Raw genomic sequence first — 23,685 nt, 5'->3', positions numbered from 1 at the left:
TTACTGCGCACTATAGCACGACAGCATGCTACTACGAGGACTAGCCCACTTACCCCAACCAGCTTTATTCGATGCAGGATTGAATCCGTTGCAATTGTTATAATTTCATAACGGAGAAACAAAATTATACTTGACATGGATGATAAAAATCGAATGGATTTATTCTTGTATTCTAATCAAGCAATAGTGGGATAGTGGTTGTCCTCCCTAATTGTAGTTCGTGTAAGCATAAAATTGTTGTGTATGCAGATGGGTCAGATTCGGGCGACAACAGCGGGCGCAGCAGCGCGAGTACTCGCGGCCTCATGACGCCGCTGTCGCTGACTGCACTAGCGACGCTGGTGGCGCTAGCGACCAGCGCGCTGCAGCCACGCGCCTAGCGCCCGCCGCGCATCTAGCGCCCCCCGCGCCTAGCGCCCGCACTCGGCGCCCGCCAGCGCCCGGCGCGCGACCGCGACACTGACTGTGATGGTGTACTGTGTGCCTGGACGCGTTCGGTGTATTGTGTATAGCGAATACGCTACTGTGATGACGATTGCGCCTTTTTTATACTGCGAGAACGATAATTTAAAGCGAAGTCATAGTTTTTATACTTAAGATAAATAGATGATGTAAGCTCGTGTGTGATATTGACGTAAGCGACGATTTTTATATTAAAATATTTAAAGTGACCACATTACTGCATTTTATTTCAAACCTTATACCATCAGGGGAAAATAATACTCGCGTTTGTATTTTTAATCGGTTTATTTAACGTTTTTCTGTTTTCCCAATAATTCTTCTTAAGTTATTAATTACAGTTTTAAATATGACAATATTTTTCGTTTTTATTCCATTTTCATAAACGCATTTTTTTAATAAACATTTCACAATTCATCATAACACGGTCGTGCGACCTACTGTCTCAATCGTTCTAACTCTTAGGAAAATGCAAATAATATTAAATTTCAAAATCTGTCTACGATTATTCGAACGTGATTAATCTTACTTCGAGTGTCGAACGATGTCTACATGCGACGGTGGCGCGGCCCGCGATGGACTACGCGCTCGCTACGCCGCGCCTACGCCGCTCCGTAGCTACGGCGTAGGCGGCGTAGCGGGCAGGAGTGGCGGCCGCCGCCACCCGCGAGCCCTCGTCGCACACTAACAGTTTATAATCATTTAGAAGGCGTAACATAAGACTTATTACACGATCACTACTCGAGAAACACCTACAAACACATCCTAGATCATATCAATATATCGGAGCCCGCGTGCTGGCAGTGAGTGGGCGCCGCGACCCGCCCGCGCCCGCGCTGCGTGCCGCGACCGCCCTCAAGTGCTTATCCTTGTTATCATTATGAGTTAAGATTTTATTCTACGCTACCTCTCTCACTATGAATTAGGCATTTTAATGATATTATTTATAGAGATTAAAATTATGTTTAAGCAGTCCTGATGACAGATCGACAATTATTTTAATGTTATTTTCATCAACAGTGCAATCCTAACTACATATTTTATAAAAAACAATATATGTATTAAACATAAACATTCAATTTCGGTATATCATGTGTGCTTTTTAAAGTCCTCATAATCATACATATATTTATATGATCTAGAACTCATCAGGAATAAATAAGACCGATGTGAGTCTGTACAGTTTAGAACTAAATACGAACACGCAACCACACGTTCAGTGTAAACAGTACAAAATGTACAAGGAGTGTACTCAAAGTGGAACCGAACAGTACAGTCAATGAACGGCTACAAGTCTCACCTAGAGCCAACGTAACGCTATCGAACGTAACACAAAACATTTACTTTAATGGAAATAACACTAATGACATTCATTATATTTAGACTAATTATGAACAGAGACACAAACAGGTAGATAGATCGCAGCCACCCTCGTTGTTACCTTCCAATACTCGGGACCTCAATGTTCCTACATCTGTATCACATACAGACTAACTTTGTACGAGTACACGAGCACGCAGAGTTTGTAGCAACTGTCCATAGAATATAATATTTCCTAATAATTTAATAATTGCTATATAATGAGGTATGCAACGTTAAACCGTAATTATATTGAACAAGGAAATGCCCCTATGGTGCAGGTGCAATAACTCACTTACTTTAACAATTGACATTGCAATGTTACAAAGATTTTCACTCCTGATGATGCAAAATATCGAAATTTTAGATAGAAGAGCTGGCACAGACACCGCTCATATATTGGAGGATGATGAATAAAGACTCTGCCAAAGATTGTTAGTAATTGATGGCTTTTTAGCGGTTCAGGCAGTCTCGAGATTATTCACATAATATATTAACAAATATTGCAACTTAACACCCAGTAACTCTGTGTATCTGAAAAATCGACAAGTATTTAACAAACAGTACATTATTAAACTTCAACAGATTTATATTTTTGTATCCAATAACTCATCAATAACAATTAAGCTCTATTACGTAACTGTCAAATGCTGACCATATTACTGTTCAGTTTCATGCGATTGCAATATAATTTTAAATGCATTTGATGCATTACTCAATAAATACTGAATATACTTTGTTCGTCAACTTGACATACATATATCTGTTGTCTGCCTACCCGTGTACCTTTTATTAACAGTCAGGATAATATATTAAATATATTATTTTATAATATCATATTAAATGGCTTTGATTTATCTACGTATTTGTACAGTAAAATAATAAGACATAATGAACTTATAAAATGAATTTACCCAACGATTAAAATCTAAAGAGAAACTTTCGGGGTTGAAACTTGAATCGCTTACTTATGAAACTCTCCGTTTAAAATAACGTACAAATTGTTAAATCTATTTATATGTATTATGTATTGATACACTATGTATAACTTCATAAGACTTGATACATTTTCAAATGTGTCTTAATTTACTTAACTTTTGCCTAAATTGTGGAAGGCCATATCGTACTCGTATCGTGTTGCTTGTAGCAGGCAAACATTACGTCACCTAACTTCAACCACATTATTTCACAGAGGATCCGTACAATATCAGAAATTCATACAACTCAAGCAGAACTGTACACAAACATTTCTCGCTTGGAACTTATAAATAACACAGAAACTAAATAATCTTCATAATAATTTTATTGTAAGTACCATAAAGTAAATGAAATCAACGTTTTGTGTAACAAAATCATCAATCGTGAATCATATTCGTTGTTTCTTAACATTCAGTTGTGGTATTAAAATGAATACGATCATCTTCGAACATGAAAGCAACCGGTACTTAGTTAATTATTGTAGACATTTGGTTTAGTAAACGAACTATCACTGGCATGGTTGTCGCTAGAATGTTTTAATACCACAGCCGAGTTACATCTTACATTTTATACCCCTAAGCATAGTGACATCTACTGGCAGTCATCGAAAATAATAAATCGTACAAAATATATAATCATCACGATCACGGAAACATTCCATCGAACTTCATTGAATACTATGTATACGTACCTAGTAGTACTGAGTGAATATAACACGTTATATGTATTCAAGTACATATATCACAGCGATTGGAACCAAAGTGGAACGTACCGTACGTTGCTTTGTTTATTACTTACTATGTCGCGGATAACTGTCGTGTATGTAAAGGCTACGATTTGGTGTTTTGCTTACTTATATTACTATCTGTACTCTTGTGAACAATAATGTACGAAATACACATTTAAAACGCTTAATCATCGATGGACGACCCCGAAAGCCTAACCTTCTGTTTGTTTTGTGCGTGTGTGTGACAGTCAACTGAGTTGCCGCGCAACCTAAGGTGAGGGACTTAAAATAGAGAACAGTACAACTAGTTAATTCCTGATTATCGAGTAATTTACATTGAAATGGACTTGAGGTGAGGTTGCCGCGCCGGCGCCAGCCACCCGGCGCGCGGCGGGAAGACAACGGAACGTCAGCAAGAGAACCACGATATGGCAGACAAACGAACGAGATCTCGGCAGCAGACGGAGCATGGAACTTCCTACGATCATTATTCCTAATCTTTACTTTCCAGATACATTTTACAGCTAATACATACGTTTTCGTACACTGCTTTACATCAGCTTTTCATCATATTATTTGTGCGTTAAACATTTACACTTTATTATGTACATCAAAACATACGTATATTATTTCGTAAACATAATGTATACACTATCACCAAACGTTAACGAAAATGAATAATACACCCGTACACTAAACCTAGAGAGAATGGCACATTTGTGTGAGTCTGCGTGCGAGAGTGCAGGTGTGTGTAGTCGGCAGGCGCACGCCGCGCCGCATGGTGCACCGATCGTCACCGCTCGTCTCACGTCACGCCCTTGTCACTGTTTCCTGAGAATCCTGCTGACTCTTCGCCTGAGTCAAGTTTCTGTTTCATTAAGGTGGCTCTAGTACATTGGTTAATTTATCCGTTGCGCTCATGTTGGGTCGTTGGGTGTAATTGTGTATGTAGGTTCTTGTGACAAAATGTTGAATTACAAATGTGTTGGCTTCGTCAACATACGTTGCGGGGCTGTGAGATGATTGTCGTTATCGAACAGTTGACAAATGAAAAGCTTCAGTACTTAACATCCGAACCGAACTCCTCTCTTTGGTCTTTCACTATCTTCTACTCTAATAAAGTGAACGAGTGAAGACATCGATAGTGTACAGTGGCAACACCCACAAGAAGAAATGCACGGTCAATGTGTAAGTTTTAACGAGTGCTCGAAATTGATCCAATTAATTATGTTCTAGTAATTCATTTTCTATTACTAAATTTTAGACATTTTGATAATTTAATTTATATAAGATAAATACACGTTGATACCATGAAAGAGCACCTACGCAGTAGGGCGACGTACAACTCGCAAAACGTTGCTGTTTACTTTAATAAAATTTACGTGCAATTAGACCCGACTCTCTGAAATGAATTTACCAGAAACGTTTCTTATTTAGATACTCTAGTTAGACTCTTAGATTAAATATGAAACCAAACATGTATATATTTATATCTGTGAATATACAAACAATAGGTATCAATTCATGACATGAACCCCAATAAAGTGTTAAAATATCTGTATTCAATGAATAGCAAACAATCGATTTCAAACTTTTTATTGTTAACATCTCTCGAACTCTAATACCTACTATAAACTCTCTTGAAGAGACTAACACTATGATTCTCAACATTTTACTTTCAACTGCGGATACCGAATGTAAGTGAACAACGCGATGGCGAGACTACTCTACCGTTCCCAGTGATGGAGGATGGGGATGGAGGATGGAGTGATTCCTGACAGCTAAACAACCGGGCAGGTATGCGCGCAGTGTGGTGCCACTTCCCGAGTGAAGGCACTGAGGAGCGCGAGCGAACATACTCGACTGAAACAATAACGACTCACTGATCTATTGTCACCACTTGCTCACACCACCTACTATACTCCTAGTCTACGTAGTGAACTTTACTCAAGGAATATTCTCACTTGAAAATACTATGAAAATAGATGATAGCTTCTGTAGGCGAAGTTTTGTAAACGTCGAGTGATATGAGTGTGAGGCATCAGTATTGCCGAGAACGTGACACCAGCGCTTGGCTGTCCGCGCGGCCGCCGGCATCGCGCGCCGCGCGCCCAGGCAAGCGGATCACCTCGTATTGGAAGTTGACACAAACCAAGTCTTAAGAAGCGTTAATAGACCTTTAGCACCTTCGGTGACGACGATTAAGTATGGGAGTGGAAACAACAAACCGTTTTTGACATTATGTACACACGATAAAAACGTAAAAAATAACTTACTTAATATTATTATCATTTATTTGAATACAACAACTACATGCCTTCCGAGGGCAATATTCTCAACAAATGTTCATTCAATAAAGTCTTAATAACCATTAAATTATGCTCTTTTCATCACACAATGTTTAACGATACTCTTCTAATATTCTTCAAAAATAAAACAAAACTAACAAATGTTGTTACCTATAAATGTTGAAACAACAATACGATGAAGGTCATTTACCATTATCAATAGTCGACACGATATACATATACAATAATATATATTAAAAATCAATTCATATAAAAATCATTTTCAACCATTCTGTGTTACCAAAATGTTAGATCATAAGACGGAATATATTACATATAACTTTCATTATATGCATTATTCATAATATTTTACTTCTTACAAAACAACAACTACTTTATTAATCCTATATTATTTCATTTATACATAATCATGTAGTCACTATTAATTAGGCGTTGACGTGCGGACGCCGACGCCGCGGCGACACATTGACGCGAGGCCCGCTGTCTCCGCGGCGCCGGCGCACTCACTGCACTTGTGCAACATTACAAAAATAACTCTCTAAGAAACAATCCGTCTGTGTCGTCGTACGAGTACTATTGTGGCGTGGTCCGAAGAGTAGATGTCTGCCGTCCAGATCACGTCCCCGAAATTTGTCACGTTGTCTTCGTGCCCTACAAATTAAGGTACGATTGCAGATCCAAGAACGTTAGCTCTACTCTTCGTCTCACGGCGGCATATAAGAATGCTGTATCTCAATCTGTCAAAGCTTGCGATTATGGCACACACATTAATAAGTATTTTATTGCATCAGGTATCTGGTCTACATAATAATGTAGTATAAAACACATCACACGTTTCCCTAATGCAAATAACGCTTCGTACAAATGTACCCAAGTATGTACATTGATTGAAAGTCTATGAGTGACCTCTTGCAGTTCTGGTTTCTAGCTATTATTTTTGTAATTATTGCTTTTCCATGTAGGTAATAAACTAGTCAGCGTAATATATAATATAGAACATAAACTGTGTATCTTATGAACAATATAACTGTAAAACACTATGTAAAATATACGCAACATCTTCGCTTAACGCAAAACATGTATCTTTGTTTACAAATCGTGCCAAAAATATTAACATATTGGCCGGAACATCGGCAAACAGCGCTTACGAGTTAAATGCATAAAGTAATTCATGAGTGAACATTTGGTGTTTCCATACTTCGAGTGTAACCAACGAGCGGACACAAACATTTGTTAGAGAGTGTGTGTAGGCCGCGGCGGCGGTGGCGGCTCGCGTCGCTCGTCGGTCTCGTAACCGCACGCTATTTATTATATTAAGTTCTGCACTAACAGAGGTTCCGATCGCTGGCCGGCGATCGCAGGACGCGCGGGTGCGACGCACGTTAACGTAAAACTATAACCTCGAATCGCGCACTTTCACTAAACGCGTGGCCGCGGTCCAGTGGGTCCGTGCGTGCGCGGCCAGGCCGAGCAGCAGCAGCGCGAGCAGAAGGCGCGGGCGCGGGCGCGGCGCGCTGCCCGCCGCCGCCGCCTGGTACGGCACCGAGCAGCCCGCCACGCGCTCCTCCACGGCCGGGCAGCGCTCCGCCTCCGGCCGCTGCGACTCGCTCAGCCGCAGCTCGCACCGGTAGCACAGCCTCCCCTCGCAATACCAGTAGCAGCACTCGTCCCGCCCGTAGTTGGACTTGTTCGCCTGCGCACCCGTCTCCGGGATACGCGGGTCTGGAATCACACGAATCGTTCGCTGATTAAATCGACAGCCTATACAAATACTAAACTAGCGTTGCGGAAATTCACATAAACTATAAACTGACGCCAGAATTTAAAGTGGTAGGAAAGTTAAACCGAAAAGTGCAAAGCAACAATTGGTCAGAGACAAAGACTTGCACGAACACAAAGAAAAATAAAGTAGCGTGCAGTTCGCCAGAGGTAGTGTTTGCTTTGTGCTCTATCGTTTTGAACTGCGGCCAAGCCATAGCGGAAGGCTAATTGCAGCTAATTTACAACTCCGTTGGTCATTCAATATCTACGAATGTGTAGAATTTCATACATTTTAGATTTTCTTATTTCTTTAAATCAGTGTTAATTTTTTGATACATATACAAAACAATATAGAACTATGTTTACCTCCTAATGATGATTATATTCAGTACTTACGTGGATGTTGTGATGGTCTGCAATAGGTTATATTATACGTAGTTGCCTACAGTGTAGGTAGTTATGCCATACGATGTGCATATTTTATATTTTTTTCAATTTTTCAAGCAAATCCGTCAATGAAATGGGATATTATTTCTACACAATATACTCACTAAGTAATGATACCTTTGTATCTGTATACTGTTAGTATTATTAATGTATATTACTATCTATATAATATGGCAATGAAATACAGGCAGACAGAATCTAAGAAACTTTAAAGTGGTCTGACTTTAAGGTGACCTTCAACTATTTGGATTGTGGAGGTCAGACGGTAGTCGACCTTAAAACAATAGGAGTGAAAACATTATGAGAACTGACCGAGACATAGGAACGTTGGCTCGCCGGCGTATTGCGTGGGGTACGCGGGCGCGCGATCCGCCGGCAGGAAGTAGGGACAGTGTTGCTCGACGAGCTGGCAGACGGAAAGGCAAGGCTTGAGGCGGACGAGGGGCCGGCCGGGCCCCGCGGCGGCAGCGCGCACCCAACGGCCCACGACGCCGCCCGCGCCGCCGCGCCGCCGGTCCAGGTGCCCCACTCGCTCGAGGTGCCGCGCGTGCCACCGCGCCGCGTGCTCGGCGGGCGCCCGCCGCGACCTGCCCGTCTCCTCGCTGCCCTCTTCTGACCCTTCTTCCACCCACAATGGCACCATTGTACTGCACGCCCAACGTCGATAAGTTTCCTGGAATATAAAACATATTTTCTTAATCACTTTTGTGATTATCAGTAAGGCGTATAAATGACGAACTGGGTCAAGTATTACCGGGATTTTCGACTTTCAGAATTCTAAGTAATATACAAAATAAATACAAAGACCCTTCTTCGGCTCTCGACGTCTCGAATCTCATGACATTTGGTTTACAAGACTTCAGGAAATACATAGGTATTGCATTTTCTTAATCTAATAAAAAATAATTACAACAAATATTATTTAACCAATCTCAGTGTTTTCTCATTGACCATTTGCGCTATATCATCAATAACCTCAATAAATTATGTCGTCATTTATAATATTACAGATATTATATTAGATCCTTTCGCCTCTCAAACAAGTATTTACGTTCGGTTTATAAAACTACCCAAATTCATATCTTATTTTTGTAATTCCTTTGAAAGCAGCGATGTTACAAGTTACAAGATCGTATTGTAAAGAAATATATAAAATAGAATAGACGTCTCCACAACAAGCAACCGCGGGAAGAAAGATTCAGTATAGAGATTACAAATCGGAAGACGGAGCGGTAATCGACGATCCAATAGATGGAGAGATACGCGCAATGGAGTCGTCACTATCGGCCCGAACCCGGCTTGTCTAAACCGTCAGCCACAACAACAATTTTAATAGTTTTCATTTTGCGATTAAATCTTTGGTTTGTTGACAAATTGATTGCATTGCATTGGCTTGCACTTTTAAAAAGATATATCCAAAAATGGTACAAAACTGTTGAAGAACACATACTATTCAACATAAACATACTTATAAAATATTCTTGGAATTGACTTAGTGGATTTAAAACAAATAGTAAATGAACAAGATCGTAGAGTTAGCCAAATTATTACTTAAGATATATACGTAGACTTAGTTTCTTCCTAGATTATAATCGCTAGTGTTAAAGTTATAGTTGGGATGGTGAGAGCTCCGGAGCTCCGGTGACAGCTTGCGACCAGTGGTGGACCCTTCTCACTTTTATCATGACAGCATTTTTCATTCCCTCGGGAAATCACGCTCACTAAGCCAGTGATTAATTAGTTATCAAGTAAAGCAGTATTCAAGGCGTATGTATGGAAGGTGGAGTGCAGTGTTGTTGCGGGATCCTCCCCTACAGTACGTGAACAAACAGTCATCGTAAATCAAGTGAGCTTTCAGACACGTATCACAATGGAGCGTACAGATAGAAATGATATACGTAACAGAGATCAGGAAATTGTTTCAAACTATTCTCTACGATACGACTACCGATGCGATTTCAATATAGATTAGATCTTTATTTACTAAGAAACTTCTAAGCAATTTGTATTTTTTTTATATAAAACTAGGTAGATGTCAATTACGATTGTCTTTTATTTGGACCTGTTATAAAAGAATGTTGTTTCAAATTACTTAAAAACTAATGAATACATGAACTACTAATTACATTAATTTTAATGTTCCTCAAATATTGTGTAACGTTAAACGCGTCGTGTAAAGGTGTAATGTCCACATTGTATCGCATAATTGATGTTGCACGTTAGTCGGGGTGCCCCAATTAACACACCCCGATCGCTTAATATCCAATACAATGCCCTTTACGAGCTTTCATTTAATAGCTCGTTGACACTGCATTCCGTCTATAAACGTTACGAAACGTTTTCCACGTACATATTACCAAACGTTGTTTTTAATTACTATGAGCAGGTACTTCCCTTGTGAACCATGTTCATCTCATTACTGTTACCTCGCAGATATTTTTATGTAGATTTCAATCATGAACTCATCATGATATTTGACGTGAAAAGAAAATTAATGACAAAAGTTGTCCTATAAAATAATTAGGTTTTACAAATGTCTGGTAAATAATTTGGCGTATTTTTCATTTCAAAATATATCGTAATACTTATTATATGCAATGAAGTGGAGCTTACAGAAACTTTACCAAAATAGTGAAGCAATCTTTTAAACTTATAGAGCGTACCTGTTACCGTGAGTACTTAGGTATTGAAATATTTGATGGCAGTAACCTCCTACAGATTACGAGCTCTGCGAGCACGCAACTACTTACATTATACATGAAGTGGTTGCGTGTTTTTTATTTTACCGCACAACTCTATTTTGATTTGGTCACGCTTTACTTTCGTAATGGAGTAGGAGGGTAGAAGGCTTTATATCAATTGCTCTAAAAGGAATTATGGTGAATGATTTAATATACATATTAAGGAAATACACGTCGGATATTTTCGTCAAGTATTGAGGTATCCAATAGAACGCAGTGCAATATACTGATTCAGTACGTGTATAAATAACCCATAACTTGGTATAAAAGTACTTTTTCCCAATTGTGGTGTATAAATGGAGTAGACAACAATAGGGAGGCGCACTATGCGCTGCGTATCCCGGGAGGTACATCATAATAATATTTTCTAATCACGTAATGTTGGGTGTTGCGGCGCGCGGTGTGCCCGGGTGTCTAACAAATCAGAACAAATGAACATCATGTCAAGCAACGTCGTCTCAGCGGGCGCCGGTGCCTCGATCCAACGCCCCGGGGTGGCTGGGGGACGGGGTGACCGCCTCCAACCCTATATCCAATCAATCATAGAGTGGGCGCGATGTGTCGCTCGATAACCGCATCCATGTGAGCTTTCTGTTTATACTATTACCTTTAAATAAGTCACCGCAAAACTAACAGCATCTTTTATTTACCGCACACACACATTTTTAATTCAATACAAAAAATAATGTTGTTCCCGTAAACAGATCACGAATTGAATTCACTTAATAAATAGCATAGAAAATTTCACTTAAAAATTAAGTAAGACATATTAAATTCGACGAACTCTCAGGACCAATAAGGTTACAGGTTATGTTTGGAGAGTGTCCCGTTAAAGTAGGAAAAAGAAAATATTTTCCTGTTACCGCTAAAGTGGGCGCTACGAAATGCTACGAATTGCTACGAAGTGCTACGCGACTTGACAAAATTATTCAAACACAAATGTTAAGTTATTGCTGTAGGTATTAAAATGGCTTCTGATATATTTGCCAATCTGATTTATATTTAATGTCATTTTATTGTGTGGATAAAGTTGGAAACACATGCTATAAAATGTTAATAATAAAAACAAACCATGTTCAGAAATCATGAACACACACTGGGAAATCGACTCATTTCCAGTTCTCTTAATATAATTCGTAGGAGTTTGTCTGTCCATCGTCCCTTCCATAAGGAATAAAGAGTCAATGATTTTATTTATATCGCTTCTAGGAAGCGTAACTTCGGTCTCATCCATTGCAGGAAGGGTTCTAGCCATCACAAGGCTTCCGGATCGACACTTACTTATACATATTTGGGAAAGCAAGTGCCGCGTACCATTTCTGAGACTTCGATATCATATCGAGGGATTTATTTATATTTTTCCTCCGAAACCGGAAAGGTTACAGCGGATTAATGGAAATATCTAACTCGACCTTTCTGATCATTTTCCGATACTAAGACACGTGTCGCTTTGGGAGGAACAAGCCAGTCCAATAGGGAATATAATCTACCTAAGTAAAGCATACTTTATTACTTTCGTAAGGTGTAATATTTGATTGCTTGCTTGATAATGATTTGAAAACTATTAAACCGTTAAAAAATCTTGCACGATTAGAGAGCTTACTGTTTTAGAAATATACATGATGGCATGTTTTAGAAAAGCTTGATAGAAATTTAATAAAAAGGAAGTGATTAAGAAGTTAGAATGAATGATATTGTATGCATAATTCGGGTGGATCTACTTGAAACAAACATTTTAAATTCCATATTAATGAATCCGCAGACGGTGAGTCAGTGTCAAATAAGATAAAATGTTCTCATATAAACAAATACCGTATAATAATTATTATATAATATATACTTTAAGTATGTTTATACTCAGATGTGATAGATTAAAAACAAATAAGCGAAAAAACATGAAAAACTGCACAACAAAAATCTTTGCAGACACAAATAAATAACAGCAAAAGTACTCAAGCACCAATACGAGTAATAATGGCGTTTATTTACTGCATCTACTAATTTAGCAATAAATAATTTTATTATGGAAGCATTAGCGATGAATACGTATACACAAGTTAGTACGGTTGTCATCCCAGTGACCTCGTAAACCGATTAACAACCGCGTATATTGTACAATGTACGGTCAGCACCCGACGGCACTGGATGACTCATTCGCTATGATAAACACATACATATGTAACATCACGGCTTGTATATAAGGAACGGGTAGGTAGAATTACGTTGTGAATAAAGAGTGAGCTGAACCTGTTGTCATACAACAGGAGATTAATCTCCGACTCCTAAAAATTTGCCAAATATCAAAAAAATCCCCATCATAATCCAACCTGAAACCCCATGATCATCAGCGATTACGTTTGTGTTATATTACTTAATAAATAGCAATGTCTCTTACTGTATGCATGACTCTAATGCTTGTTAGTTCCAATGAAACGAAATGATGTTTGTGCAGTCAACTAATTAGCATTCTAATTTGGTTTACATTAGGCTTGAATTTTGTTTGTCATGTCATTTACCCGTTACAATTCATTATTCGGTTATAGGCCTTCTTTACAAAAGAGGGGTTTGCCATACTATTTAGGTATAGCGGCATTACGTACCGTTCGGGTATAAAAGGCGTGACATTGCAAGGGGTATAAGAGTCCGCTTCCACCAGTGCTTAGCTATGTGTACCAATGAATATGATTGGTGGAAGCCAAACGCATACACAACAACGTAGCATAGCACATGTCTGGTGGAAAAGCACTCTAACACTGCATAGAACAATATTCGCCACTTTAAACGTAACTCGTATATTGAAAACTTTCCAAACTTTAAATGTATGTCTATATGTTCAAGAAGAATCGCTACTATTGAAGTTTCTCATTTCTAAAAAGCAAATTAATCACGAACAACTACTTGATTCGAAGTACATTAAGAAAATTAAGTGGAAACTACAGAATTATATCCGTCCTGCTCTAACACAGCCCTGACAGTGATAAGGTTCTATTGTTATTGTCTGGCGTACTCTTGGCACTTGCCACCCATTCATTATAGCGAGATTACCAATAATAAATACATGATTATTGCCTTTAGCGACATCTATAGGGAAATGATGGAGTCTCACTAAGGGTGATTCAGATCGTAAAATACACATATACACAAACGTGATACGCATATGCAATACTTAAACAGAAGATACATAGACACTTGAACTTTAATTATGAGTAACATAAAAATTGTTTTATGTTGCGTCTCATTTCTTTCTCTTACGACGCACTATATTTTATTTTAAATATACATACGGCACAGTTTTCAGACTTGCCTTTATTTAGTAAGTTCAGTAGTTTTATTGCGTAAATATGTACGAAACCGCATTCGTGCAAGGTACGCAGCTACGCACACTATGTTCCTAATGAAGAAAGTTGTTTATAAGAAAATTGTGAGAGTTCTGCGAAACAAATTATGCAGAGTCCGCGGTTTAACCTCAAACTAAGTTATGCAAGAACTCGTGTTTTACGGTTTACCGGGAATAATCAGTGCTGAAAGGTTAATAACATGCAGTTTTCTCACAACCTGTCCTAGGTAATCTTTGAACTGAAATACAATAATGTACAAGTTTTGATCGAATAATATTTTAAATTAACTAGACCGGTCCTGGCAAACTTCGTACCACCTCAAACATTTTTTTCTCACCTTTTAAACCTTCTACAGACTTCCTCAAATAATTCAAGACCAAAATTTCCCAAATCTACCCCGTCGTTCAAGAGTTTTAGCGAGATTAACGAACAGCAATTGATTTTTATATGTATATGTTAGATACGTATAACATTTTTTCATTCTCATTCATGTTTCATGTGAATGTATAAAATCATATTACAGTAAACTTCGCTATCATTATAATGTCACCATATTAAACTAAATACACAGAAAATTTAACCAGAATGTCTATCGTAAGTTGAGACATTTTTACCCTCCGAGTGAACCCGGACATTGGCTGTAGAAAATCATATAAAAATATCATGAAACTAGTTTGGTATATTTACGATACCAATGGGGAATCTTAGTTTCAAACTGGAGCAGAGGGTACGTATGTCTCGCGTGAAATATTTCCCCCCTCCCCCCCATTCCGAGATTTAAAAGATATAGTGTATGTATCGCACTCACAACTTATGAACATTGCATTCGGTAAAACCTTTTAGTTTGTTAATGTTGCCAATATAAATATATCTCACTGTCTTTATTTATGTGTATCTATATCTTAAATTGTGTTTATTTCTCTCGTCAGTTCTTGTGTATAAACTGTATTATTGTTTGTAAAATATAATGGGACATTTTAAAGATTACTTAATATATCAGGAATAAAGAGGTGAAGAGGGAGGACTTTATAGTTAAACAACATTAAGTATTTAATATTAAAAATAAATATATCAGAGCTGTACATAGATCAGTCTATAGATGAAACCACTGTATCGTGTGGAGTTTTAAACATTATTTGGAACTATATTTTCAAATCTAAAACACTCTAAGCAGACGATGATCGAAAAAGGTTAAAAAATGAAGCAAGAAAATAAAAAATGTAGCAAGGTGTGTAATGTATTAGTAGGAATTACAAGAGACACGGGCTCTGATGGATGAGGCGACCGGACAAGTGTCGACTCACGGTTATCAAATCATGCTCCCCTCATAACGCGGGATACCATTAACGGTGCCAAATAACTAAGTAGCTCAGAAATGTATCAATTCATAATATTTTCAAGAACATTTTATGGCATGTTTTTGATTTATTATAGTAAAATTTTGGTTACACAACATTTTTATACTCTTAGTTTTTAAGTTTGTGTGTTTGCGTGCATGTTTGTTACTTAATTACGTTAAAACCGCTGAAGAGATCCGCATAAAATTTGAAACTGAGATAGGTTAGGTATGGATATGGAATAATGCATAAACTACCGTAGAGGACTAAGGGGGAGGCCTTTGTTCAGCAGTGGATATCTCTCGGCTGATGATGATGATGATGACATAGACTACTTTCATCCCTCGGGAACGCAGGCGAAGCCGCTGGCAACAGCTTGTCAAAGCTAGTATTAAATACGTAAGTATAATGAGGATTCAACATCATTTAAAGCAGTAGTGAGACGTGGAGAGAGCCAGTTTAGGTAGAACCAAAACCATATTAATTATACAATTAATGATAACATCTCAACAACGACTTGTTTCCACATTTTTCCCTAAAACGGATTAAACTTTGAATGACGTCGGCTGTACCTAAATTTTAGAAATAAAACCTCCGAACAGCCATTACTTTTTCAGCTTACAGTGATCCCGGCAATTTATTTACTAGACGTAGTTCGAGACATTCGGCAATGTGGCGCGTGATGGTTACCGATTGCCACCCGAACCTTGTTCCTAATCTTACCACCTTTATTGTAGCACAAACAAGAACTTAACACGTTTATATCGCAGTCGATTCTTATCCAATGGTAATTATCTTGATATTTTATTCCATCAAACGATTTACGCTTGTTAACAACATTCGACAAATATCTACATAATTGTTAACATTTCAATCATAACTTCGTTTCGTAACAAATATAATTTTAAAACCGTGGAAATGTTCAAATGAGTCGAATAGACGTAAATTAATCGCAGGTATTTGAGAATAAAGAGCTAAATTAACAAAATAAACAGGCAGCAAACAAACAGCAGCTTGCTGGCGTGGAGTAATCCTCTTATCGCGTTATCCCGGCCTCGGTTGATCAGACGTTTCGTTTCCGTTACCTGCGCCGCTCTCCGGCTCGGAACTACGGAACTAAGATAAGCCGTTTAAAACAAAACATGTATTTGTATCCGTCTTTTATCGCCGGTCGCGACTACTCTCTACGACTTATTCTTGGAGAATATGCAACGTCCGCTAGTTGTATTTATCTTTTATTCACTTTAGCTAAGAATGACCCACGTTAATGTTGAATCTGTATTCTACAGCACCTATTGAATTTGAACAATATAATGTATGCCCCCGCCATTCACGAAACCTGTATTCAAATTGTTGGTAAGTATATGTTTCAAGAAGAATTTCTTCACAGTAAGTTCAATAGGAAACAAATGGCCTTGGCTTTAAGAAAAGGCCTCGTTCTATTATTTGAGGAAAACAAAAAGTTTTTCTTTCTTAAAATTAATGAACTCGATCCTGAGTTTGACATTAAAACGTGCCAGTTTTTCGGGGTATCAAGTGAACGGTATTAGTTACTTATTGCGAACGATTTTACTAATGGCCGCGATAAATATCATATAATTACTTGTACATGTTGCTCGTTTAATGATGCTATTTTTATTGGGCTACACCGATATTGAAATAAATATGTTCATACTAACATTATTTCTATTCAAGGGCACAAACAATGACGATGAAATGTCAGTGTAGATTCCACATTAAAATCTTTATTCAAGTAAGCGCTAGACTGAATAAAATTGAAATACTGCATGAGAGGAAGTCATTATTTTTAAAATACTCTGGAAAAGTATTGAAATTGAAAAAGAAAATGTTGGTACGGCTGGAGCCGGTGCACGAGAATGGGGGAGCTGCGGCATAGCGGAGTGGGTCGTAGGCTCGCGCCGGATCGCGCCGGATCGCAGGGACCGGGCCGCATCCGTAGCTTCTTGGATGAATAGCGCCGCCGCCGCCGCCGGCAGATGTTATTGTGCGCCGGTTCCGGCCGTCGAACGAACCCCGGCCCACGCCACCATTTGTAACAATTTGTTAACTCTCCTATCGAAATGGTTACTTCTACAAGATAGATGCAATGGCCGGGTAAATCGACTCGTGCGTTTTGGTTTCCTTTTCTATAAACACGGCGATATTTTATATCCGAGCAGGTTTATCTTATTGTTCAAACAAACATGTGCTTGTAGTATGTTATTGTATATTGCAGAAGATTTCGTGATTTATTTAAGACAGTGTGGTATTAATCATTATGGATACGACATATACATGCATGTAGGTACGTGAAATTTTGATCAAATTGAATTTGCGTCCATTATAACATTATTTCAATAATTTTAAGCGCGTAATAGACCTAAAAGATAAGTAAGACATCATAAAAGTGACAATTCTGATGTCTCCTCCACGGTTTGAATGAGTGTGCGTAAGTAAAAGTTAGGTGAAATTTACGTTCAAAGTGAATAAATAAGTCAAAACGGCACTTTTGGTTCTCAAGACGACGCGCCCCTAAGCTGGGAGTTGACTGAATTAATTATAAACAGAAGTAAGGCAACTGTCTTTGTGAAATACCTTCGCAGTTATTACTAGAGATGGGTTAACTCCTCGCTAAATATGAATTACTTTAAGACCCGATTAATAAATCGTCAGCTAAATTTTGACTGAACATTAAATGATAAATACTGACTGAATGTTTTCTATATAGAAACTACATTAGCCGTATATTTGTTCGTAAGTTTTACCTAAAACGGTTCATTAACCAACAAAAAGGACCAGTGTAACTGATACTTAATCCTTTCTTAATGAAAAGTTACCATACTAATATAAAATAAAATGTAATAAAGAATAAAATCTTTGTAAGCAATTCTCATTAAAACTTCAAATAACCTCGCTTTAGTGGTCTTCGAGAAAGTAGTTTCAATAGTTAGTCAAGTCTGAAGTCAGCATGAGCCGATATTATTAGATTTATAAATCTAAATCTTTCGAGTCGCTAGCCAACATTTTTAATCTCGAGTATTATTATTGATATTAATTGGATAAGAGGTCGAACATACTCGTACAAGGCGTATTTGATATTTATTTGACATTTGCTATGTTGTTTTAGGAGTGAAAGTTTGTGGGATATTTATAATTTACACAAACAAATTAATGTAGAAAATGGCATTATTAAATGTCTTTGTTATAATTCGAGATCGGGCAATCATTTCACTCGTAAAGATAATAAGATTAATATCATCGTGACATTATAGTGCCTACAACCCTACAATTAGTCAATTTTGTCTTAAAAATCAGGCAAAACAAAAAGAAACTTTGTTGCTTCGATTGATAAATGATAAGTACTGGTGATTGCTAAACTAATTTCATATAGCTATTGATATTATATAAACTCATAATATTAACAATTACTGTTTGATTAAACGATTTGCATCAGTAATGGACCCAGCTACGACAACGCAGTACCTACATTAAATAATAATTGTTTGCCAGAATGTCCGGTAATCAGTTAATCGGCCTAAAATCGTTGGCACATCACTATCTCCTACATCTATTTTATTTTTATTTTATTTTATTTATTAGGGACAAAAAACAGTTACATATTATACTTAGGTACTTATTACAATAAGAAACTAAAGATATAAAGATAAAGGTAAACATATAACCCACACTATTGTCCACAGATTAGTCAATTAAATGATTTATTAGACTTTAAGAATTTAAGATTGGAAGTTATAATTTAGAATGTAATGTTAATTTATTAATAACGAAATTTTTCTAGTATCTGGTGTCACAGACAGTAATAAAATCTGGAATGTTATATTTTCCCAAACTTAATATGAAATAATAATACAATTTAGTTATGCAGTCGTAAAATGGTATTTAGAGCAAAAGTAGTGTTTATAATATTAAACTACTTATTCCATAATGAATAATGTGACCCAAATGCAGGTTTTTTTTTTTTTTTTTTTTTTTTTTTTTTTTTTTTTTTTTTTTGAGCGGGGAAAATGATCCAATGACTTTTCTCGCCTTGGGCGAGGCGAGAGGGAGTGTCAGTCTTACTGACTAAAAACCACCCCGTTCCTTCTCCTGCCTTTCGAGCCGGAGCCCCGGTAAACCCGCTAGGTAGTCCGCAGCTCCGGATCAGGCATCAGCCCTACTGGGCCCCATCTGTGGTGGTCTGATGGCTCTTTGAGGCGCGCGCGGAACGCAACGCGCCGCACGCACGGGTCTGGTTCAGGTCGGGCGGCGAACTACCCTTGCTCGCCGTCCGCAGGCCCGCACTTACGGTGGCCGGAGATCGTCGCGCGATCCCCGACGCCCGAAGTGTCTCTCGCGACGGCTGGGGCGTGAGGAGGTTCGTTCTCTCACGCGCCCCGCCTCCTCCTTAGCTAGCATGACTGCTTCGCAGAAGGAGGAGACGGCATCCCAGTCCCCCTCGCTCCGCACCATGGCTTGTACCAATGCCGGACGCGAGAGGTCGCCGTCGCCGACTACATCCCTGAGGACACGGCGGTGCTCAGCCCATGCAGGGCACAGCGCCACCGTATGTTCCACTGTGTCCTCCGGACGGTCCTCGCAGTGATGACACCCGGGCGTTTCCTCCCGCCCAATCAGAAACAGGAACCTACCGAAACCCAAATGCACGCTAGCGTGTTGATCACACACATACATACATTGTTTTTGATTTTAACTTGACTCTGAAATATTTTCTTATGTTTAATCTCAATTATATTTTGTGAGAGCTTTCGTGTCGCTGACAGTTGAAACAGTAAAAACGTCGGGTTAATTTAAGAAGTATATTCATACTAACGCATAGGTAATATACTTATAGATGTAACCATAATCCTGATGAATTGTTTATGTATACATATAGAAAATGTGATGTAGTTTTCTATTCGAGTTATAACAGGTCACTACACATAACGATCATTTATTTGGTAAGGATTGACTTTGGCCACAGCTGAAGTGCTTATAATATGATAAAACATATTATGTGACTTCTTAAAGGATTACAAGCGTGACGGTGATAGATTTAACTTATTCTCGTAAATAATTCCCCGCATGTGCCAAAATCCTATTGTGAATGCAGGCCACGTGGTCGAGGGTCGGGCGTCACAAAGCGCGGGAGGATGGGGCATATCATAACACCATGAGTAAACTTTCCACCGGCGTACATCTCAATCAACGACTTGTGGATCGATCACGTCTATTTAATCGGCGCTACTCTCTCGTGAAATTAACAGCGATCAAAATTAAACGCTTACCAGCCTCCGAGAGTGAGCGCGCGGCGCACCCTGATTAATCGCACGTCTTGAATATTGCAAACGAATGTCCCCGAGGAGCAGCTGTACTCAAACAATGCAGAACACTTCATCAGAGGAGCTTAATTTTGATTTAAACGGTAACATCGATCGACAACTCGGGCGTCGAGTAGTTAAGCATCGCCTCGGGCTCTGTTAGGTAAGCGACGACGTAAATTGTTGATGCGCGCGCCGACGGTTACCAGCCATCAAATATGCACCACATTTCCCACGCCGAGTGGCCAACTTGCTCCGGCCTCCTAGACACAACACCACAAATGGGTATCACGCTCGCTGCTACTTTGACAGCCCGACACGGCAGCCACATGACGTAACACCGATACCGGCTAATGTGTTTCACACTATTTTCGTTCTGCTCTGGCCTAACTGAATGCTATTTTAGCTTTGCCTTTGCGCTGAACCTCGCTTACTTACTGACAAACACATGTACTTCCTAATTAATCTCTACAGTGTGTGTATGTTGACTCGTATATGTAGCAAAGTTAAAATATATAGTTTTTGTAAATGAAGTGATTAAGTACTTACATCGATAGCATTGTAAGATGTTATGTTTTACAGATATGAGTAACAAATCTGATGCCAAGTGCAAATTATTATACTTATCAAATCTAAAACCCTGGCATACAATTGCTTTAAGTTTAACTATAACTAAAACTCTTTTCGCTGATAAAACCTTTCCGCACCTAATCGAGATAAATTAAAAAATAATCTTACGATACCTTACAAAAAGGCCGATAAATATTTGTGAAATATTAAATTGAGGAAAAACATTGTAAAATTTCCTTAAGATGTTACGGAAAGTAGGTACGGGAGCGCTGGCGGTGACGGACGGCCGACAAAGCTAGGCATGAAAGAAGCCCATGGCGGTTAGATTAATCGTGAAAACGTAATTCACGTGGCGGACGGGTGTCACGTTGTGGGTGGCGGGGCGCGGGGGCGCGGGGGCGCGGGCGCGCGGGGGCGCGGGGGCGCGGGGGCGCGGGCGCGAGCCTGCACGACCGGTGCACGTGCCCACCGACATACAACCACCACTATCGATCGGATAACCACTGACGACCTGTTAATAAATCTACAAGTTGCAACCACCATTGCAAGTGTTTGTTTGTGAGGAGGAGTTGCTGAGACCGTTGATAGGGACCATATCTATATTTTTGCCCATATCACTTACTGAGAAAAATTTAGAGATTTGTTTCTCAAAAACTATTATCTGCACAAAATGCTCTCAAATATTTACTGAAATGATATACCTACCATTTCATGTGAACTACACATACCTACAGTACATATGAACAAAACAATAGAATGTTGCAGCATGCCTATATCCAACTATTATACTGTGCAATACTGCAAAACTGCAACCCCACAGACAACTCCAACGACCAAAGTATTGCGAAGTTAGCGAATTGTTACTCCAAATGGTACCATTACCATATACGAGCCTCCCAGCTAAGTTGGTACTACGGCTAAGCTCGTGCCAACCGACACGATGGCTTTGATGACACGATAATCGTTAATTAAAGAAAATTTTAATCAAAAGGAGAAAAAAAAAACGATGAACAAAATGAAAAATTACGGACTTTTTTTAGTCTTAATATATTCAACACTTGACCGAAGAGAAGAAGCTCGTAGCTAATGACTACGGGCTACGAGCTACGGGCTACGGGCTACGACGCAGATCGATCGATTCCCGCGGTCAAGCAAGGTTTGTGCGGTTAAGTCTTGAATGGGAAACCATTGTTTACACATCTAATCGTGGTACCTCGGCCGTCGAGGTATATGTTAAGCCACACCGATCCCAGCTTTCATGCGGATAACTGACAGCCCGAAAATTGACAACCGAACCGTGGGACGCCGAGATAGTTACGAAGGTCAGGCAGTGACGCGTCCTTCCATATGAAGCCAAATTATTCACTGTACCAATATAATATTATATGTCGATCTAAAATGTTAGGCATTATTTTCATTACTTTTTATTTTCAATTGTTTTTGTCCTAAAATGCTTATTATAAATTTTATTATTTGTGTAACTGAAATCTACAGCAAATATATTTTCTTATTTACCTATTTATTTATTTCATATTTTCAATCATAAAAAGTCGACATATTTCGTAATTCATACGCCTTATTCGATTACTGTACCGTAAGATGAAAAAGAATTTCGACAATCATTTAAAAATCTAATTTTATTCTTAAAACGAAAATCTACACAAAAAGGTGAGAGAGAGCTTATATCCAAATAGACTCGGTTTTGACGAAATAATTTACACCAAACTCACTCGAAATACTATTGCGAATGGCGCATGACAATTTTTCCGATAAACCTTCACTTATGTACAAAGTAATTTTGGAAAATTATCTTTAAGAACGTGGTTTTAAGGTTGACATTCATATATTTTAGGAGTTGCTGGGGAAGTGAGGTGAGGGCAGGGATGAAGGGCAGGTCATCGGCCCCGCGCCCCCGCGCCCCGCCGCCCGCCTCCCGCTCCAGACGAAGGCTGCGAGGACATCGCAGGCTGTCGGCCGCGCGCCGCGTGTCGAGCGTCGAGCGGCCGGGCGCGCCCGTACACGCCATATGTCTTCTTGACATGTTTATTGAAAACTCTCAGATAACAATCGCCCGCTAATATACAATTGAACCCCTTGGAACTTGCTCTTTAAACAATGTATTCAACAATACTTGGATTCTTGGTTCTATCTTAAATTGAATTGGTAATCAAGAATATTCTATGGTACCTAAAAAAAGAAACCCTTATCTTTCTTTAGGACTTTAAAAGCATTGTTTTCAAATTAAACATTTTAAATCTGACAGTAGCAACAACAATTCAAACACAATCAAAATCAAAATCAGATTTACAAAAAAACACGACGTTTATAAAGATCTACTCAC

At 38.8% G+C, this 23,685-nt stretch overlaps 2 protein-coding genes across 14 annotated transcripts in view; one reads left to right on the top strand and one right to left on the bottom strand.

Annotated features, from left to right (window-relative positions):
• LOC118262242 (matrix metalloproteinase-14) overlaps positions 1-676 on the top strand; it is a 28,057-nt gene extending 27,381 nt beyond the window's left edge. For 9 of the 13 annotated variants that reach the window (XR_004782484.2, XR_007705823.1, XR_004782482.2 and 6 more), the window contains one exon: positions 250-676. Coding sequence is in view for 5 of the 13 variants with exons in the window: in XM_050697813.1 (XP_050553770.1) it covers positions 250-380 (131 nt within the window). In the remaining 8 variants the exon portion in view is untranslated. The remainder of the gene's footprint in view (positions 1-249) is intronic. The other 4 variants (XR_007705824.1, XR_004782483.2, XR_007705822.1 and 1 more) reach the window with 1 other exon arrangement.
• Positions 677-728: 52 nt separating this feature from the next.
• Positions 729-23,685, bottom strand: part of LOC118262244 (uncharacterized) — a 52,342-nt gene continuing 29,385 nt past the window's right edge. The window contains exons 2-3 of the mRNA XM_035573437.2: positions 8,353-8,713; positions 729-7,554 (exon numbers count right to left, since the gene is read on the bottom strand). Coding sequence (XP_035429330.1) covers positions 7,226-7,554; positions 8,353-8,713 — 690 coding nt within the window. The 3' untranslated portion in view covers positions 729-7,225. The remainder of the gene's footprint in view (positions 7,555-8,352; positions 8,714-23,685) is intronic.

Source organism: Spodoptera frugiperda, chromosome 12 (assembly GCF_023101765.2).
Source record: "Spodoptera frugiperda isolate SF20-4 chromosome 12, AGI-APGP_CSIRO_Sfru_2.0, whole genome shotgun sequence".
NCBI classification, from domain to species: Eukaryota; Metazoa; Arthropoda; class Insecta; order Lepidoptera; family Noctuidae; genus Spodoptera; species Spodoptera frugiperda.
This window is presented reverse-complemented; position numbering and strand designations above follow the sequence as displayed.